General features: G+C 49.9%; 1 protein-coding gene across 3 annotated transcripts in view; it reads right to left on the reverse strand.

Moving 5' to 3' along the window:
- Positions 1–4,353: 4,353 nt before the first annotated feature.
- ZZEF1 (zinc finger ZZ-type and EF-hand domain containing 1) overlaps positions 4,354–13,860 on the reverse strand; it is a 94,936-nt gene continuing 85,429 nt past the window's right edge. For 2 of the 3 annotated variants that reach the window (XM_010815902.4, XM_005220201.5), the window contains exons 52-55: positions 13,282–13,447; positions 9,268–9,421; positions 8,672–8,743; positions 4,354–6,919 (exon numbers count right to left, since the gene is read on the reverse strand). In XM_010815902.4, the coding sequence (XP_010814204.2) occupies positions 6,839–6,919; positions 8,672–8,743; positions 9,268–9,421; positions 13,282–13,447 (473 nt within the window). In that variant the 3' untranslated portion in view covers positions 4,354–6,838. The remainder of the gene's footprint in view (positions 6,920–8,671; positions 8,744–9,267; positions 9,422–13,281; positions 13,448–13,860) is intronic. The other variant, NM_001206129.3, reaches the window with a different exon arrangement.

The raw sequence follows: 13,860 nt of genomic DNA on the forward strand, positions 1-13,860 counted from the left end.
CATTCTTTTTCGTATTTTTCCGTTATGGTTTATCGATGAATAGGATGAACACAGTTCCCCATGCTATGCAGCAGGACCTTGCTGCCGATCCATTCTATGTATAATAGTTTGCATCTGCTAACTCCAAACCCCCATCCATCCTGGTGCAAGGTTTTCTAGACGGGAGAAAGGTAGTTCCTGTCCCTTCTGAATCCCAAAGGGCACTTCCTCCCAGTGGGGAACCCCTCTGACTGGTGACAAGAGCTGATCAGTCACCTGTGGAGACTTGGCTGTGCTCTGGCTTCTGCCTGTTCTGCCTTGTCCAGCTGACAAGCCTTGATGAGCTGGCCAGCCCGGCCCTGGCTGTCATGGGGAGGAAGGGAAAGGCCCATGTCCACACCCAGCCTGCGGGCAAAGGGAGCACAAGGCCCCCAGGCCAGCATGACAGGGTCCACCCGGAAGGGGACTCTCAGGGTCAGGAGGCAGGCTTGGGAAGGTCAACTGGCCACCCTCTCAGGAGGGTCTCTCTCCATGGCCTGTCTCAGCGAAGGAGAATTTTGTCATGAAAGCTTCCTTACAACTCATTTTTTCAAATAATTTGCCGGTAAATTAGAAATATGTCACCCACCTCCCATTACAACTGAGTTTGCTCGGCTCTCCACACATTTCTATCCATGTTTGCCTTATGTAATTTCTGGTGGGATTTGGTACAGAAACCTGTTTTAATTACAAATTACAGTCTTTATCCACAGAAAATATTGATCCATAAAGTGACATTTGGTCCAGTTTAATTTTTTTTTTTGTCTTGAGTTGCATTGCCTGACCCTAAGTGACCCTGATTTGCTGTTTACATCTGCTTGATATACTTGTCCTCATTCTTTTCCAGGCAACCTTTTCGTTTTCAGATTGGTTGTTGGGGGATGTTTCTCTTCACTTCTGTGTGGGAGATGTCTACACTCGCTAGTGGATGAGGGCCACGCTGCCTGACCAGGGAGCTGAGCAGCCGAGCAGGTGTGCCGGTGCGACCCCTGGAGCACCTGTGTGGGGTTCTCCCGGCACATCTCCTGCCCAGGTGTCATGGATGCTGTGCTGGGCCCACAGCCTGCGAATTCAGGGTCTCCCAGGTAGCTTTGTAAACATGAAGTTAGATTATGGCTAGAAAACATCAGTTAACAACACAGGGAAGAGTCCCATGAAGAGACAGTGACAGGCTCTCAGCGCTGGGCAGTCAGTGGCGGGCAGTGGTCAGGTTGGGAAGGAGAGGAGAATCATCACTTGGTTCTTAACCTTCACCTTTGTGAAAGCCCAAGAGGGAAGCAGAACAGGGGAGGGAGAGGGAGGGGTAGGGAGAGACAGACTGACCCGGAATCTAGCTTTGCCCAGAGCCAGGTGCAACTCTTGGACTTTTTCAGGTTTGTTAAGTCAATAAATTCTCTTTTTAAAATTAAGTTAGTTTGGAGTGGGTTTAACTTGTTACTGAAGAAATCCCAGTAAATCCAGGGCAGTGCCTCCAAACTGAGTTCAGAACTTCACTGAGAAGGAGCAAGGCTCCGTTCAGCACCAAGAATCCCTAGAAAGGAGAAGAATAACTTGCCAATGTTTGCAGCTTAATGCCATCCGTGGCTTGACTGGACACTGTCCGGGGTCTCTCCAATTTTATGTCAGGAATTTTTATGTATTTGCTTTTCCATATATCATTCATATGGTATGTGATGAGACAGAACGACATTTTTTCCAACTATTGGAGCCAAATTGTTGCCTAAATTTGGGTCAGAATTTTTCAGCTCCAAAACAAACATTTTCTCTCATTCTCTCTCTCACACATATACACGTCTGGAGGCTAGTGATTCTAGGGCTCATGCCCAGTGTAACTAAGAGGTCAGGCTTTTCCTTCTGCCCCTTGTTTCTGCCCGTGGCAGCAGGGCGCTGCCTGAGTGCCAAGCATGGTGCCCTCTCTCCACAAAGGGAATAAGTAGAGGCTGGGGCAAAATCCCTTCCTCTCCCTGCAGGCTTCAGCTGAATTCTCTTCAGCCTGACTGGGTCACACAGCCACCCTGGCTGCAGGAGGGGCTGGCAAAGTGAACATTCAGCAAATAGAAATGAGATTACCGAGAGGGACTCAAACCAATCGTGACTCTCCTCAGGAGTGAGTGGAAGGTCCTTTCTTGAGATTAAAGCATCACCAGTCATCACCTGCAACAAAATTGGATTCTGTTAGCAGGGAAGGGAAGTGGGTGAGACAAGGTCGTGAGTGACAGACACGGCATCACCATAAGGGGTGCACAGGGCCATGTTTACGTATGGCCTCAATCTGGAGGCTGGGTTATTTATTTTTTAATAGAAACTTACCATTTTAAATAAAACATGGTCTGGAGAATCTAGTATATGAAAACACAACACTGGGGACTTAAAATTCTTAAAAATAACAGAATTTAAAGCAGGAACTTGGGTTTTTAACCAGTGGTTTATTTAAAGCACGGATACCTAGCACGCTTCTGACTGGTTCATGAACTTATTTATTGAATGAATGAGCGAGTGCCTGCCATGGGGACAGCTTGGGGGCTGGGCGTTAGGAGAACTGGGCTGGTCTACTTCCTGTGCAATTTCAAGATGACCTCTCACAGCTTCTCATTCTTTCTCAAATGAAGAGGCTCATCTGGTTGATCTGTTTCTCTTCCGTTCTGAAAGGCTTGAGTTCAAGTTGCTTTTGACCTCTGTGACCTTCTATTGTTTGTGCTTTGTCACTGAGTCTTGTCCGACTCTTTACAACCCTTTGGACTGTAGCCTGCCAGGCTCCTCTGACTATGGGATTCTCCAGGCAAGAATGCTGGAGTGGGTTGCCACGCCCTCCTCCAGGGAATCTTTCCAACCCAGGGATTGAACCCAGCCAGGTCTCCCTCATTGCAGGCGGATTCTTTACCATCTGAGCCACCAGGGAAGCCCAAGAATACTGGAGAGGGTAGCCTATCCCTTCTCCAGGGGAACTTCCCACCCAGGAATTGAACTGGGGTCTTGTGCGTTGCAGGCAGACTCTTTACCAGCTGAGCTCCCCAGGAAGCCCTGTTGTGTGCTCATAAGCTAATCTCTGCAGCCTCCTCTCTAGCCTAGCTGAGGCTCAGACAGATAGAGCACAACACAGGCTCCTGGGGCCAACTTTAAAGACTCAATGAATAAATGTTGCTCAGGCAATACCACCTGAATATCAGGCCTGAATATTCATTGGAAGGGCTGATGCTGAAGCTGAAACTCCAGTACTTTGGCCACCTGGTACGAAGAACTGACTCCTTGGAAAAGACCCTGATGCTGGGAAAGACTGAAGGCAGGAGGAGAAGGGGATGACAGAGGATGAGATGGTTGGATGGCATCATCAGCTCAATGGACATGAGTTTGAGCAAGCTCTGGGAGTTGGTGATGGACAGGGAAGCCTGGTGTGCTACAGTCCATGGGGTCGCAAAGTCGGGCACGACTGAGCGACTGGACTGAGGCAACACTGCAGGATGTGAGAGGTCCAAGGTGTCACCAACAGCCCTAGAGGGGGGACTCGGGGGCTGCGAAGACCTTGGGAGCACCAGTTCTGCTGAGCCTCACGCTGATCCAGTTTTCTCTGGCCTCAGGGATGATGAGGGTCGAGGTTGGGTCTTGGGTCCTGTCCCTGGATTCCTCAGAAGGCAGCCTGGGGGCTTTCGGGGGACATGTCAGCTGCTTTCAGACCAAAACAGATGGGCCTGGAAGGTTGGTTAAGTCCAGCCCCCACCAGTTTCTCTTCTCTAATTCATGAGACAGCCCTCAACACCAGGAAAGTGGCTGAGGAGGCGGCAGAGTGGTAAGCGGCAGACCAGTGACCTGAAGGAGTAAGAAGCTCGAGACCCCAGGACGGGCAGACATTGGCCTGGTGTTGAGTCAGAAGCAGGTCCAGAGGCAGGCAAGGAGGAAGCCAGGCCCCGGAAAGGTAGCAGACCTGTGATCAGACCACCTCTGCCCTCCTCCCTCGGCTGGCAACACACATGCCCTGTGAGCTACTAAGAGGTGAAGGAAGCCTGGGATGGGGTTGGGGTGTGTGTCTGGAGAGGAGGTGACTGGGGTGAGTGTGTATGTGTGTGTGCATGCAGACCTCTGAGTGGCTGTGCACAGTGACAGGCCCAGGGAGCAGGGTCTGAGGATAAGACCCCAGAGCACAGACCCAGGGGAGGGGCAGGAGGAGCTACTGGAGGGGGGGTGGGAGCTAAGAACCTTTCTGATTCCTTCCTACCCCAAGGCCTTGGGATTCTAGAAATTCCATCAGTACGGACTTGGTAGAAACTCCAAGCATCATCTTCATAAGCAAGGCAGAAGGAGGCAAGGAAAGGGAAAATAAGAAAAGCCCACACACAAGAGTACCTTTTTATATAGAATTTGTACAATATATTTCTCTTCATTTGCATATTTTACCCACAACTTAACATCCTTTTTACAGGCTGAACTTACTCAGCTGATATAATCAAAATTCTTTCTTTCAACCAAATAAGAAAAATTCAAAATCGTAAACCCGTAAGAAAACAAATTAAAAACGATGATGAAAATAAGTCACTCCCTGTAAGGAACAGCGTCTGTCTGTACAATATACATGGTTTGGAACAGATTTCTTTATAGATTAGGCACATGTTTCCACAACACCTTCATTCCTGCCAGTCCCACCTCACTCCAGGCAGTCCCGCCTCCTAGGAAGGATCAGAGGGATGTCGGTCTGGATGGAAATCACTTTCGGATACTGCTGGCCCGGCTGTGGACCAGGGGAGTGGGCCTGGCTCAGCAGCGCCACCCAGTGGCTGGTAGCAGAGGCGATGGGAGGCAGGGCGCTGGCAGGAGAGCAGCAGTTGTGGGTGAAGGGAAAACCGAGGCTTATTCTATGCAAACTGAATACAGAGAGAACAGAATAGCAGGGGCGGTGTACACAGAGAAGCTCTGAGGAGTTCAGCGTTTTATTTACACTTTTATCTCCCTAGTGGGAGGATGGAGGGCAAAGCCAATGGCTGCTGCCATGAGGGGTATGACCCCCTGCAGCTGCTGCCAGTCTGGGAGGTTAGGGGAGAGCATGGTGAGGGTAAGCAGCGAGTACACCATCTCTGCATCAGTGAGCCCGAGGCTATGGCAGGGACCTCTCCTCCAAAGCACGGTGATCTCTCTGATTTCCCTCGTCACTGGGAGACAGCCACCTGGGGCTGGGCGGTATGGAGCCTGGGACCTTCTTTGGGGATGCCAGCAAAGCAAAAGGTGAGAAAGGGGTTTCTACCAAGCCAGCAGTGCTCATCTACTCACACCCCAACACCACGGGAGACTGGGCCAGGCCCGGGCTGTGCCCGCGTCAGGGTCTTCTTGGGCTTTCGGTCACCAAGCCTCAGGTCCTGTTCTGTCTCTGCCTCTTGTGAATTCTCCCTTCCATAATGGCTCCACCTGCCGCTTGGGGCTGGGCCGAGAATCCAGTCTAGGGCTGCAGAAGGTTGCAGCACCTCAGCTTCCTGACCCAGAATGCGGAAGTGCTCCAGCAATAAGGGGATTCCAGGACCCGCAGCCTTGGGCTCTGCAGAGGGGGGGCTTCCGGGGCCGTGGCATGCGGATCTGCTCAATCCCGCCCGGCTATGATGAGCCTTCCGTGGGTTTGGCCTTGTATGAGGGGCAACATGCTTGGGCCCAGATCCCCACCCTTAAGAAGCAGCTGGCTCTATGGTGCTTCAAGTGACGAGTCCCACTGAGGCTTTGTCCACGGGCCACTTGCCAACCTAGCCTCACACTCCAAAGCATGGCTTTGGAAAGAGGATAATCATCAGCACTTCAGGGCAAGACTACCACCACAGAAAGGAAAGTGGACAACAGCATTCATTAGAACTGATGTAGTTATTGCTAGAGACAGGTGACAGCTGGATAACCATGGGAGGCCCAGAGGCGGACGTGATGGATTATGACGACCGTGGAGCAGAAATACAATCGTGTGGTTTTTTTGTTTGTTTGACTTCTAAAGTAAGATCTCCTCTGATAACACTTTGAGTCTTTGGGTACAGACGCTGAAGAGTATTCTTCAAGATCTGCTCCTTCACACAAAGCAGTGTGTCCCCCTGAATGACCGATCTCCTGGTCGTGCCCCCCGAGGCCCTCTCAAGGGAGTCAGTGTGGTTCTCTCTAAAAACGTGAGCTGGAAACTGAAATACGTGTTAAAACAACAACTAAAACAACGCGGCTGAGCTGGGAGCCGTGCACAGTGGACGTGCGTGGCGGCCTGCTGGCTGTTCCCAAGGGCACTTCTTCTCACCAAGGAGTTCTCTGGGACGGCCGAGGCTACGCAGAGGCCAGTGTGGCAGCAGGTCCTGTATTGAATGGTGGGGACCGGGTGGGGGCCGGGCTCTCACTGGTTTTGGTTTAGACGACCCGGTCTCAAGAAGCAAAAGCGAAAGAAGAGCTCCCGGGCCAGGCTGCTGCTGAAGGTCCTGCTGAGAAACGTGGGTCCGGGCAGACCCTGTCGTCCCCTGAAGGGCAAGTGCAGGCAGTTCCAGTTCAATGGAGACAGAGCCCTTCCCAGAGAGGCGGTGGCCTTGTCTTCAGGGGCCGTAGCCTCTGAACAACATTCCCAAAGGCCTGCAGCTGGCGCTTTCTGAATGATTTCGCATCGCTCTGCTTATTCTCACGTGCTATGGGACGCGCAGGTGCCTCGCTGTGATACAGGACGTTCTCGGAGACGTGGCTGCTTGGCATTCTAGTCGGGGTGGAAGGGGGGAGCTCAAGGAGAGCCGGGCACCGATGCCACGGGAATCTTCCCGAATGAGTGCAGGCATCTGCTCTAAGATCCTCGTGGACAGATTAGCGAGTTCCATGCATACCACACCAAGGGCTAACACTCAACGTTCCAGAGGCGGGTGGCCTTGTTCGGGTAGTTGATGGCCAGGCTGATAGCAGCAATGTTCTGCAGAGCCTGTGGAGGGAGAGAGTCATTACCATGGTCGGGAAACTCGTCACCTTCTGGGTCATTAAGTGCTGACAGAACAAGACTGGCAGCTGAGCCCTGGAGGGGTGCAGGGGAGAGGCAGATGCAGGCCAGGTGTGGTACCCCTCACCCAGGGGGCCACAGTCTAGAGGGAAAGAAGCAGCGATCAAGACACATGGAAACTCCACAGGCAGGTAGAGTGCTCACTGCCCTGAGAGGGGAGCAGGGGCCGCGCTGGGGCTCAGAGGACACCTCGGGGGCGGGGGAGCTGGGAAAGCTCCAGGAAGGGGGACAGCAACATAGAAGTGTCGACAGGGAGAGACAGCCAGCGGCGGGGCCCCAGAGGCAGTGCTGGGAGGGCAGCCGCCCCAGAGCCAGGCCAGGCTTCGTCTCCAAGCCAAGGCAGCAGGAAGAGGAGGGCGCGGATGGGGAAGAAGGGGTGGAGGCCGGGAGAAGGAGCAGAGCACTGGTCCAGCAGGGTGGACTGGCTGGAGGGAAGCGAGGAGAGAATGAGGGTTAGAGACGAACACCAGGAGAGGCGGGGGAGGAGCCAAGGATGTTAAGCTTTCGGCGCCACGACCGTCAGATGTCAGGACTGCACCGTGTGCTGCGACTCCGCGAGCTGCAGTGGCAGCGCCGGCAGGCAGCTGACCATTCACACAGACCCCTCTGTAGTGGACTGGGGGTGCCCACTTTTCTAAGCCGCACACTGACCCTTTCGTGAAGGAGGACGAACCTACTGTTTGAGAAAACCTGCCAGGAAGAGAGTGCAGGGCTCTGGCCGGGGGTCCCAGCTGGATGGAGACCTCCTCGAGTGAGACCCCGGGCACACCTCTCCCCTCCTGGAGCCTCAGCGTCCCCATCTGTCCACTGTGGACGCAGACTGCACGCTCTTCCATATCCAAGGACTCTGAGCCAGGGTCTCACCATGGAGTCTGGTGCCTGGGAGCTCCCGAGACCCGTCCAGAGGCTCTGCACGGTGAAAACCCTTCTCGCAATAAAACCATGACACTACTCTGCTTTTCTCTCTTTCACACTCTCGCGCACGCACGGTGGTGCGCTCCGCGGGTTACTGTGTGGCAGCACAGCCACCGGAAGCAGAAGCAGCTCCGCGAAGCCGCTGTCTCCCATGAAGGCAGACAGTGAAGGGAGCTGCAGAAACGGAAGCCAGCGCTGCCCTTCTCCACACGGTTTTGTCTTGAAAAATACAGTCGGTTTTCACAACTGTGATGCTAAATATAATGAGATGATTATTTTTAAAAATAAATCGACAAATAAGTGTTTAATATTTCAACTTCTAACTTAAATGTCTAAATTTAAAATATACTTTCTAACAGTATATATCAATCTCTATAATGCACATAAACACAAGCTTTTGGGGATCCTCAGTAATTCAAAAGTGGAAAGGGGCCCTGAGGCCCAACAGCTGTCAGAGGAGTTCTCCTACTAGGGAAGAAAGTTATATCCAAAAATACCTGAAATCTAACTCTATGGAAACTTTAGGGATTAGCCAAACTATAAATTTAAGGCACTGGTTGTTTTGGTTTCAAAGACACAAATTCTTGCTAGTGTCTCCTGACCCTACGGTTTACCGTGAACGACACTGATAAATGGGGCTCGGCTGCTGTCTGTGACACCAGCAGGAAGTGGCTGACTGGGAACAGAGCTCCGTGTAAACCCGGGGTGGAGCCTGCACCGGGGCGCGGGGGGAGGGGGGGGCGGGCGGGGAGAAGGCAGTACCTGCGCGGCGCAGCGGAGAAGGTGGTCATCAGTGGTTAAGGCCAGCAGGTAGTCCTGCAGCAGGCCGAGCTCCTGCGGAGAGAGCAGGGTGCAGCGATCAGAGGCCACCTCCCGGGGATGACGCCCACCCACGACCCAGGACCACAGGAGCCTCAGTGGGACATGGCTGCTCGCTCTGCCGGGCACCTCACCGCCCACCTTCCTTGGGTGCCTCAGAAGGAGTGGGATGGGGGAGCCACGTGTCTGGACTCATCTGCAGCCTACTCACTATAAACCCAGGGGATAGGCCAGAGAGCTCTGAAAGGCCCTTTCAGCTCTCCTAGTCAATAAGTCTATTGTGCTGAGGCGGGGAAGAAAAGGAGGAAGAAAACAGCCCGTTGGTTTGTTTCCCCAAACTCATTGCTGTCAAGGGCTGTTTCCCTCTTTGGCATCAGGCCTGAGCAAACAATCTCAGGGCGGACCCGGCTCCCTGGGGTGGGGGAGAGGGGAACCGCGGGCGCCCATCTCCCTGCAGTCCCATTTCCCTGCGTAGTTCTGCCAGGACCCCAGTGACACCCCAGGGCTCCCAGCGGGGGGGCAGAAGCACAGACCCTCACCTGGGCACGGTTCTCGGTGACAAAGAAGAGCTCCGTGAGCGCGCGATGCAGGGGCAGGAGGATGCCGGCCTGGGTCACGTCCTCAAACAGGCTGTACTCCATCTGGGTAAAGAGCTGCCACAGGGGCTTCAACAGCGTGAGGTCACAGAGGTCGCTGTGGGAGGAGGGGCGCAGTTTCCTGGGGTCATGCCCGCCGATGTCAGACAGACAGAACTGCAGTTCTGAGGCTCCTTGCCACCCTGACATCTAGTAAAGTCAGGCCAAGCCAGTCCCAATTACCCGCCCCCACCCCCTGCTGCTGCTAAGTCACTTCAGTCGTGTCCGACTCTGTGTGACCCCATAGACGGCAGCCCACGAGGCTCCCCCGTCCCTGGGATTCTCCAGGCAAGAACACTGGAGTGGGTTGCCATTTCCTTCTTTAATGCAGGAAAGTGAAAAGTGAGAGTGAAGTCGCTCAGCCGTGTCCGACTCTTAGCGACCCCATGGACTGCAGCCCACCAGGCTCCTCCGTCCATGGGATTTTCCAGGCAAGAGTACTGGAGTGGGGTGCCATTGCCTTCTCCCCCCACCCCCTAAGCAGCCACAAATAGTTGCCAATGGCAAATAAGAAAAGGGGCAGAATCTCAACTTCAAACCAGAACTCCAGGGACAAGGAGACACTCCAGCACATTCACACAAATCAACTTTATGGATCTTTAAATATGGTTGTTAAGAACTTCAATGACAGCAGAAAAAAACCTCCAGATAAATGTTAAGTAGAAAAGACCAAGGTACGCAACATAAAATTGCAAAAAATTTTTAAAATGCACGTGTAGTACTGTGTGACCATATTAAAAAAATCATAAATAAACACACCAAAAATCTTATCAGTGGCTGTCCCTGTCAGTTTTCTAGATTTTCTATAATGTTCACAGTTTTAAATAATCAGAAAGGAAAAAAATATCTGATTTAAAAGATAATGGCAACCATTGTTATGATCTTAAGCTCATAAAATAAGAAATATGCTTATAAAGTTGCTCAGGACAGAAATCTTTCTATGTAAAGCAGAGTCCTCCTCACTAGACAGATGCCTCTTGCGCCTGCACTGATGTTTTTTACTCAGAGGAAGATTGTACTTTAACTCCAGTTCAAAGTCCTTCCGAGGACACACATTATGATTTCTTGGACATGATTTTATACATTTATAATCTACAATGTTGCCTTTTCTTTTTAATATATGATTTTTAAAAGACTCCTGATTATACATTTAAGTGTGATCCTGGAGCGAATCACTCTCTCCCAGAGGAATAAGACTTCATAAAGTAAACCAATGGGAAAAAGTGGTTTGATTTAAAGAGACGGCTTCACAGTTGAGTTTTCAGGACAGCACTGGAGCGGGAAGGAAAAGGTGCCTGCAAACTCATGCCTGCGGCAGAACTCAGGCCGTCATTCTGTGGCCACCTGGCCCCTGGGGACTGCCTTTCCCCTCTGCCCGCTCCAATCTCGGCCCCTGGGATCAAAGGGCTAAGGGAGTGTCCTTAAGGGAAGGAGGGCTGGCGATGGCCAGCACACTGCAGAAATGTACCCACAATGCAGCCAGGAAGGGCCCTCCAGTCTGATGACAGGAGAGATGGGACACATGCTTCATACACATCACACTGTACTCAAAAATCAACTCAAAAATGGATTAAAACCTTGGAGGTTAAGACCTGAAACTGTAAAACTCCTAGAAGACATAGGCTGTAAGCTCCTTGACACTGGTTTTGGCAATGATTTTTTTTTTTTGGATTTGACATCAAAAGCAAAAATAAACAAGTGGGACTACATCAAAATAAAAGGGCTTCTTCACAGCAAGGAAAACAATCAACAGTACGAGACAGCAAAAGAGACACTGATGTATAGATCAGTCTTATGGACTCTGTGGGAGAGGGAGAGGGTGGGAAGATTTGGGAGAATGGCATTGAAACATGTATAATATCATGTATGAAACGAGTCGCCAGTCCAGGTTCGATGCACGATACTGGATGCTTGGGGCTGGTGCACTGGGACGACCCAGAGGGAGGGTATGGGGAGGGAGGAGGGAGGAGGGTTCAGGATGGGGAGCACGGGTATACCTGTGGCGGATTCATTTCGATATATGGCAAAACTAATACAATACTGTAAAGCTTAAAAATAAAATTTAAAACTTTTGAATTAAAAAAAATAAATAAATAAAATATGTTTTTGGCCAAAAAAAAAAAAAAATCAACAGAGTGAAAAGGCATCCTATGCGCCAGGAGAAAGTATTTGCAAGTCATATATCTGACAAGCAGTTAATATCCAAAATACACAAGGAACTCATTCAACTCAATAGCAAAAAAGAAAAAAGAAAAAAATAGGCAAAGGACCTAAAGAGACGTCTTTCCGAAGAAAGCATACAGATGGCCAGAGGAACATGACAAGGTGCTCGATATCACTAACCATCGGGGAAATGCAAATCAAAACCACAGTGGGCATCACCTCACCTGTGTAAGGACTGCTTCCACCCAAAAGATAAGAGACAACAAAAGCCAGCGAGGAGGCAGAGCAAAAGGAGAACCCTTGTACACTGGTGGCGGGAATGTAAATTGGTACAATTTGAAAAACAGTATGGAGGTCCCTCAAGAAACTCAAGGACTACCAGATGATCCAGCCATACCACCTCTGAGTATATCCAAAATAAATGAAATCACTGTGTCAGAGATTATCAGTACGCCAACATTCATTGCATTATTCCTAATAGCCACATGTCTGGAAATAATGTCTCCTGACGGATGAATGGATAAAGAAAATGTGGTGTGTACATACACAATGAAATATAATTGAGCTATGAGAAAGAAGGAAATCCTGTTATCTCCAACAACATAGATGAGCCTGGAGGGCATTACGCCAAGTGAAGTAAGCTAGATAAAGGAAGACAAATACCGCATGGTATCGCTTTTATGTGGAATCCAAAACCAGTCAAACCTGTAGAAACAGAGTTAGAGTGGTGGTTGCCAGTGGCTGGGACATGTGGGAAACGGGGAAAGGCTGGTAGAAGGGCAGACACTTTTAGTTGTAAGATGAATGAAGTCTGAGGATCTATTATACACCTGGTGACTGTAGCTGAGAACAGTATAACACCATAACACAGGAGAAATTTGCTGAGAAGCACACTGCAGACAGAGGGTGAAATTGAAGTGTCCTCATATACCACAAAGAAGGTACACCTGTAAGGTGACGGACGTTAGTTACCTTGATTGTGGGAATCCTTTCACAACGTACTGATATAAAGAATATCAAGTCATCATATTCTACACTTTTAATACACTACAATTTCATCTGTCAATTACACTTCAGTAAAGCTGGGGGGTGGGAGGAAAAACTAAACTAAGTCGAAAATTTACATGGACATGCAGGGTCAAGTAGCATCTTCAAGACAATCTTGAAGATGAAGAACCAGGTTGAAGACTTTATACTGCCAGATATGTAAATTTGCTGTAAAACTATAATATATAAGACAGTGTGATACTGGCACAAAGATAACCAAAAAGACCACTGGAACACAAGCAATCAGGGATGGATCCGTGTGTACAAGGACACCTTTCTGTGACAAAGATGGCACTGGAGTGTGTGAGGGGAAAGAGGGGCTTTAGAGTCAAATGGAGATCCATACAAGAAAAAAAAAAGAGAAAAAAAATGTGTGTAAGAGAAGCTTAATTCTATCCTTCAGTGCATATCCTTTAGTGCATATTCTATGCACTAAAATTCATTCCACGTGGATTGTTGATCTCAATATAGAAGAAAAAATAATTAAGCTTCACCTTCATGACCCCAAGGTCAAGTGAGGCAAAAATTTCCTAAACAGGACAATGAAAGCTCTGTCATAAAGGAAACAGGTGAACTGGAAGACACTAAAATCAGAAACTTCTTTTCATCAAAGACACCACTAACAGAGAGAATGGCAAGCCCCGAAGTGGGGGAGATATTTGCAATACAGATACCCAGCCAAGGAATCGAATCCGGAAGGCAGCTTACCTGTGGGTACAGCATCGCACGATCCTCAGAAGCAGGTGGATGGCTTTCAACCGTTGATGACCAGTCTGGCGACAGGCCACACCCACCAGCCATTCCCAAATTTTGGCCAACGGGAGGTATGGCACAACTCTTTCTTCTGACAGCATCTGCTTCAAGATCTCGAATCCTGGCAACCCCCACAAAACAGATATTTTAAAAAAGACATAAACTGCTCAAGTTTTAATAAATAGGATGAAACCACTATGATCATTTCAATTTTGCCTAAAATTATGCCTTATGGAAAAGCAACATGGGAACATTTTCAGTTCTTCCTTTTTTGCAAAATATCCTGGTGAATTCTAAGAGAACCAGCATCTTTCCCTGGTCCTGACAGGTAGCTCCTCTTTCTGGCCATAGAGAAGTTACAACCTCCCAATTCTAGTACATTCACAAGTGACGCGCGTGGGGCTTGTCAGAAAAATTCTTTGAAGTCTCACAGAAAGGTATCCGCTTTGATTTTAGCGAAGACCAGTGACTTGACAGCACCGACACCCACAGGGTGCCCTGGGTAGGGAGAGCATATGAATGGAGGGCCAGCGC

This window comes from Bos taurus, chromosome 19, assembly GCF_002263795.3.
Source record: "Bos taurus isolate L1 Dominette 01449 registration number 42190680 breed Hereford chromosome 19, ARS-UCD2.0, whole genome shotgun sequence".
NCBI classification, from domain to species: domain Eukaryota; kingdom Metazoa; phylum Chordata; class Mammalia; order Artiodactyla; family Bovidae; genus Bos; species Bos taurus.